The 7,268-nt window shown below is 46.6% G+C and overlaps 1 protein-coding gene across 1 annotated transcript; it reads left to right on the top strand.

Moving 5' to 3' along the window:
• Positions 1 to 4,272: 4,272 nt before the first annotated feature.
• Positions 4,273 to 5,166, top strand: LOC133081792 (Y-box-binding protein 3-like). Its single transcript, XM_061178149.1, has one exon. It carries the CDS (start codon positions 4,273 to 4,275, stop codon positions 5,164 to 5,166), a length of 894 nt encoding a protein of 297 aa, XP_061034132.1.
• Positions 5,167 to 7,268: the final 2,102 nt, after the last annotated feature.

Consider the following 7,268-nt stretch of genomic DNA (forward strand, 5'->3'; position numbering starts at 1 on the left):
CTAAAGAACACCACCAATCCAATTTTATGGGAAGAATCAGTCGACGTAGCCTTTAAGGCCTTAAAAGAGAGTTTGACAAACACACCTGCTCTTGGGCTTCCCAATGATCAGATTCCCCTTTACCTTTCTGTGTATGTAAAGGAAAGAAACATCCTTGGGGTACTCACCCCAAGACACAGGAGCCATCATCAACCCATAGAGTGTTATAGCCAGCAACTGGACCCTGTGGCATGGAGATACCTCCCTTGCCTTAGAGCCATTACCACCACTGCCCTTTTGGTTAAGGCTACTGAGAAAAATCATTGGGAGAGCTCCTTTAACCATTTCTGTACCTCATGAAGTAGAAGCCCCCCTGAATTCTCATCACACTCAACATTCCTTAGTCAGCTGCCTCACCTCCTATGAAGGCCTTTTGTTAACTACTCCTCACATAACTCTTTTACACTGTAATGAGCTTAACCCTGCTACTCTTCTCCCCTCCGTCACTGACAAAAAGTCCCTCACAGCTACTTAATGCTGACTGATCATGATCAGGAAATTCCTCTGGGTAACACTGACTTCTTATGGTTCTTATTTAAAAGGTGACAGTGGCAAAAATATTGTGCTGGGTATGCTATCGCCACTCCTTTTGATATTTTTGAGGCAGCACCTTTACCTATGGCTAGTTCAGCCCACGAGGCTGAATTATACACTCTTGCAAAGGCTTGTACTTTAGCCAAGGGCAAAACTACCAATATTTATATTGGTAGTAGATATGCTTTCAGAGTAGCTCATGAGTTTGGAATGTTGTAGAAGCAACATGGCTTCCTTACTTCCAGTGGAAATAAAATTTAAAGTGGCCTCTATGTTCAGGGATTATTGGATGCAATACTTTTACCTGCCATTTTAGCTATTACCAATATCCTGAGGCATTCTAAACTTGATGTTCTGGAAGCTAAGGGAAATCACCTTGCTGACATTTCCGCAAGGAATGCTGCCCTTCAAGTAATCGACAAGAGCCAAACCTCTGTCATGGTTCACAGGGATAGTTCCCCAAATTATAACTTAGAAAAACTGGCTAGAGAAGCCCAACATTTGGCCTCAGAAAAGGGAAACAAGATTGGAAATTCAACAGTTGTTGGTTTGATAAAAAGAGAAAGCTCCGAGTCAGACGAAATAGCAGCACGGTTTTACAGGAGACTAAAATTCCCACTGCTAACCACTGTATATGCATTAAACTATTGGCCTACTGACAAAATGATAACATTTATGAATCAATATTGGTGAGGAAACATTAACAAGGGGACAAAAAGTGCCTACCTCAATGGATCTCAATGTGTGAGACTTGTTTAGCTTTGGAAAATACTGCCAAACTATTTCTTAAGAGGCCGTATATGTGTTCCTTCAGCAATGAGTTAAAGTTGCTGTTGTTTCCCATCCTCCAGTATTTGATGTTTTCATTTTGGGAAGAGGTTAGCAGTTCTAATAGGTGTATAGTCCTGTCTTATTGTTTTCATTTGTAATTCCCTAATGGCATACGAAGTGTATCATGTTTGTGTTAACTTATTCATTATCTGTATATCTTCTTTGAATATACGCTTGTCCCAATTGTCCAAAATACAACCCAGAACAACCATCTGTACTGCTCCCGGACAATTTAAACTGCCTAATGTACTATTCGGGCTCTGGAAAAAAGATTCCATACAACTTCCTCCACCTTGTGGATATAAATATGTTTTAGTCATGGTCTGTATGTTTTCACACTGGACTGAAGCCTTCCCTTGCAGACAGGCTACTGCCTCTTCTGTGGCTGAAGTCCTTTTGGAAAAGATTATCCCTATCTGGGGAACTCCTCTCAAACTTCATAATGATTGAGGCACCCATTTTGCTTGTCAGGTACTTCAACCAGTCTGCACTGTTTGGCCAGTTTTACAGCACTTTCACTGCAATTACCAGTCCTCTGGTTTAGTCAAATGCACTAACGGCATTATTATTATTTTTTTAATTAATTTATTTATTTATTTATTTTTGGCTGTGTTGGGTCTTCGTTTCTGTGCGAGGGCTTTGTCTAGTTGTGGCAAGTGGGGGCCACTCTTCATCGCGGTGCGCGGGCCTCTCACTATCGCGGCCTCTCTTGTTGCGGAGCACAGGCTCCAGTCACGCAGGCTCAGTACTTGGGGCTCACGGGTCTAGTCGCTCCGCGGCATGTGGGATCTTCCCAGACCAGGGGTCGAACCCGTGTCCCCTGCATTGGCAGGCAGATTCTCAAACACTGCGCCACCAGGGAAGCCCCATTAACGGCATTATTAAGACTCAGTTGGAAAAATTTGTAGAGGCCCTCCAATTACCTTGTCCAAAAGCATTGCCATTGGTCCTTCTGAATCTCAGATCCACCCCTTTTGGAACTCACAAACTCTCACTCTCTGAGACAGTCACAGGATAGTCACTTGGTTCCTGCCTCTTTTGACTCACAACTGATAAAAGGAGAGATACTTTGATATTTCAAAGGCCTAATTGCTTCTATTAAAAATAACCATGTTTTGGTAGAGCAATCTTTTCACAGTGTGCTTTCAGGAGAGAAAGACACTAAGCATCACATCTTGCAACCTGGAGTTGTCATCTATTGGAAAAGACACTTCCAAAGAAAGACTCTCTTCAACCTTGCTTGGAAAGGCCCCTATCAGGTACTGCTAACAAACCCTTGTGCCACCAAGCTCCAGGGAATAGACCCTTGGACTCACGTGACACACCTAAAGAAAGCACCAATCCTGACTGGACCTGCACATCATCTGGTGATCTGAAAGTAAAGATTTTCTGAAATTGAAGCAGACTATATCTAAGACAGCTTTCCCGAGATATCCAGATTAGGCCTGTTGGAAATTTGTCTGCCAAACCCCTGATGGTGGCATAATGCTTCAGATGTTCTCCAATGTCTATGATCTTGATAACACGAACTTTAGATAAAAAGTGCCTGACAGTTCTCCCTCCTACCCCTCCTTGTTACTCTAAAGTGACTTCAATAGGTTTCCAAACTGTGCACTTTCACTCTAACATGGGATACTACACCCAGGAAAGGTCCTTCCTGGCACTGAGGGACAAAAAGCTGCTGAAACAGGAAAACCGGCCTGTTGATCAGTGATGCTTTCAGAGAAAGATCTTGATCAAAGGGGAGGAGTGTAAAAATTAATAAAGAGAAACTTCAATTAAAATAGAGTTGGGAGGCTAGAAGGATGAGCTCTCAAATTCTATGATGACAACAGAGCCCAACAGGAAGAAGAAAGACTTCCTCTTCTTGCCTGGCAAGAGCTCAGCCAATGAGAGACTGTCAGGACTCAGCCAATGAAAAGCCACCGCACTTCCAACTCTCAGCCTCCAATGGACACTTTGTTTACTATAGCCTTCCTAACTTCCTCTTCCTCTCTTTGAAAGAGTTATCCTCTCCCTGTTGGGGGGACTTGCACGTGGCTCACCATGGTTGCAGACCCCGAATTGCAATTCTTTGTTGATCCAGAATAAACCCATTTTTGTTGGGGCAATACCTGACAGTCTGTTTTAGGTCAACGCAATCTTAACACTAGTCTGGATAAACCTGCGTGAATTTAGTGTTCTCTCAGTACTGGCATTCTAGCCCTGGCAGTCTTCCTTTGCTCCCCTGCCGGAAAACAAAAGCAAAACAAACAAACAAACACCACAGCAGGCTTGTTTGATTGGGTCTTAATATCATGCGGTTGTCATTTTGCCTCAAGTTACACAAAATGCCTGACCCACATAGAGGGCACACCAGGGGTTGGAAGAGGACCACAGTTTTGTGAGAGAATATTGAAAGAGTGCCCTTAGGAGGCTGTGAATCTCCCCAACCAAGGAAGAGGGTTGGAAGGTGGGTCCTCTCCTCACATCCACTCAAGCAAGTAAGAGGGTGTTCAAGACCACTCCTTAGAGCTTCAAGTGTGCCTCCTCTCCACCAGAAACCACGAGGTACTGTGACGTGCTGGCAGGAGCACGGGGAGGAGTGCATTTGCCCCGCCCCCCAGCTCGAGTCCCCTCTAGGAACGCCCCTCCCCCCTCCCCCACAGTGAGACATCACCGGGGTAGCCATTCTTTGGTCTGCGTCCCCTTGCCCCAGGAGACCCCACAGGCCTCTCCAAGAGTCTCAGAGTGAAGCCAGAGAGCCCTTGGCCCTGACCCACAACCCTCTTGGAGAGGCTCCTGCCTCCAGCCCCCTCCCCCACCTTCCAGCATCAGAGGGCCAAATTTCCCTCAGATTCTCTGAGAAAGGAGAGCAAGGAGGGCCTCATGAGTGAGGCTGGAGAGGCCTCTCTCACGGAGGTGGCCGCTTCCGTCTCTCCTCAAGCCTCGCAGAAACACCTGGCATCCTTGGGAGGTGGAGATCCGCCCCGAGCCCTAGGTGCCGGCAACCTCAGCGGGGATGAGATCCCCAAGGCCACCGTGGTGGGCACCAAGGGAATGGTGCCCAAGAAAGTCATCGCTAAGAGGGTGCGAGGCTCCATCAGGTGGTTGAACGTGAAGAATGGGTATGGTTTCATCAGCAGGCATGATACCCAGGAAGGTGCGTTCGTTCACCAGATGGCCATCCCCCAGAACAACCCTCGCAAGTACGAACGCTGCGTGAGCGACAGCGAGACTGTCAAGTTCCACGTGGTGCAGGGCGAGCGGGGCACCAAGGCCGTTAACGTGAGCGGGCCAGCGGGCGCCCCAGAGGAGGGAAGCCGTTATGCTGCCAACCGCCCCTGCTTCCACCGGGGCTTCTATATTCACGGCCGAGAGCCGCCACCAGGCGGTCCCAAGGGCGCTGAGCACGACGTTGACGAAGGCGAGGGCAGCGGCAAAGGCTTCACCGCGGCCCAGGGCCTGAGGCGCCGTCTGCCTGGCCACCCCCAAGACCAAAGGCCTCGGCGCTTCCCGCCCTGCCGCAGGGCCCCAGCCGTGACCCGCCGCCCATCGATCCTGGCTACCACCAGCGGCCCACGGCCCGATCACCTGCCCGGGTACGCACAGACCACAAGGCCCGAGGGCGAGCCGCGGGGGCATCGGGGCCCCAGCTACCTGCTGAGCCACCCTAGGGGCCGAGGCACCACTCTTGGTCCAAGACCATCACCAGGCATCTCTGCAGAGCTGGAGGCGGAGCACAGGGAGAGCGGGCGCGACGCCGGCGGCGATCTGCAGTAGAGGCCTCCTCTACGTTATGGATCCCGCTGCCCCAATAACCCACGCCGCCGCCCGCAGCAGGTGCCTGGCACCCAGGACCAGGATCTGGAGAGAAGAGAGGACAAGATCAAGAAGAGCCCTACTGAAAAACACCTGCCTTTGTTGCTGTGGCCAAGAAGAGCAGCGCCCCTGAGGAGGAGAACCCCCTGGTCATGGATGCCCCCTCTGCCGCCCGGGCCGAGTAACAACTCGGCTCCCTCCCCAAGGACAGCCTGGCCTGGGCTGCAGGTGATGTCCCCTTGAAGAGATAATGCCCTTTGTTGCAACGCAGTCCAAACATCCACACTGACAGATTTGTGCCCTGAGAAAAATACATGCCCCTGCCCCAGGGTTTGAGGAAGGATACATTACAAGACCTTAGTATTTCTAAATTCCCTCATACCATCTGCCTTGGTAGTTTCTGTAAACACACACACACACCTCTGAATCTATTCTTTTTAAAGATCTGACCAGGACCACAACTATTATTCTGCATCCCCAGGTGAATGAGTTGAAGTAATTTTTTAAATTATTTTTTATTTTTAATACAAAAATGAAGATTATCTGATATTGAAGATGTTCTGACATTGCTGTTGTGATATTACTCACCTGAGTGGTCATTTTCTCAATAAAACATTTCATGTTGCTTTTATCTGTTATCACTGTTTTCTGAAAATTTTTAAAGCCTACTAGCCCATAATTGTATTGAGATAGTCCTTTCAATCGTTTTTTGGAATGAGTTTTAGCAAAGATCCTACATATTGTTCTCTTTACAAGTCATGAATTTAAGACTAATTCTGGACGCACAGGTTGAATGTCTTGGGGTATTCTAAAGGATAAGAACACATGAAGAAAGAAGTATTCCCATCTCTTTTATTTTCATCCTCTTCCCCTGCCCTGGAATTTGAGCAATAAACCCGGAGGGTGGGCCCAACTATCCACATTTACTGCATAGGTAGTACTCTATGAGGCAAAACGCAAAAAACTGAGCACATCACCATGACGCGTAAGAAATGTGGCTCTCTGGAAACAGAATTTGCTTCTTCTGTGTTTTTTTTTCTTTTAATGGATTCAATCTAACACCATTTAAGTATACAAAAGAAAATGGGCATGAGGCGCTGGGGGGGTGGTGGAAATGAGAGATGCTGGTCAAGGGGTACAAACTAACAGTTGTCAGTTGAGTAAGTTCCGGGGACCTAATGTGCAGCATGGAGACTATAGTTAACAATACTGTATTGTACACTTGAAAGTTGCTATGAGAGTAGAGCATTAATGTTCTCACCATGACAACAACAAAATGCTAATTATGTGAGGTGAAAGATGTGTTAATTAACCTTATTATGGGTAACATTTTACAATATATACTTGTATAAAATTATCACATTTTACATCTTAAACTTATGCTACGTTTTATGTCAGTTATATCTCAATAAATCTGGGGAAAAAAACTGAAGAAAAAAAGAATAAATAAATAAATGAACAAACAAATAATTAATTAAATAAAAAATGAACAGAAAGTGAGCATGGAAGCAGGTATAATTTTTGTTGTGCATACCTCTGGAACTGAAGAGAAACATCTAGTCTATAGTTTTCATCTGTGCTTCCTGGTTGAGTTCATCCAGGGGGCCTGTGGAGGATTCCTGGAAGGCTTAGCAGGTGCGGTTCAGCCCACCTCAGCCTCTTTCCCATCAAACAGAGAAGCTCTGACTGGGAATGTCATCCCTATCCTCGTCTTTATTTGAACATATGGTGGGGTTGATGGATGGGAGGCAGGAGTTGGGTTCGGGGGTGGGGGTGGGGGAAACGAGCAATCAATAAATTTGAAATTGGATTATTAGTAGCAAGATCAAAATACTTTTCTCATTTAAATGTTGAGGCATTTTACACCACATTATAGGCTGGCATAAGGTATTTGGACAGTGAGTATCCAATCAGTCGTTATGGCTAAATATCCTCAATCAATTCAAGTAGAAAGAGCAGAGATTCCTCATTCAGAGAGTATTTGAGTGCCCACTTGTGCCCGACACTGCCAGGCACTAGGAGTTACATCATGATGAAGAAGATGGTCTTTTCTCTCAAGGAGC

Source organism: Eubalaena glacialis, chromosome X (assembly GCF_028564815.1).
Source record: "Eubalaena glacialis isolate mEubGla1 chromosome X, mEubGla1.1.hap2.+ XY, whole genome shotgun sequence".
In the NCBI taxonomy this organism is placed as follows: domain Eukaryota; kingdom Metazoa; phylum Chordata; class Mammalia; order Artiodactyla; family Balaenidae; genus Eubalaena; species Eubalaena glacialis.

Coding starts and splice junctions, on each gene's coding strand:
- LOC133081792 (XM_061178149.1), top strand. CDS start 4,273: ATGAGTGAGGCTGGAGAGGCCTCTCTCACGGAGGTGGCCGCTTCCGTC.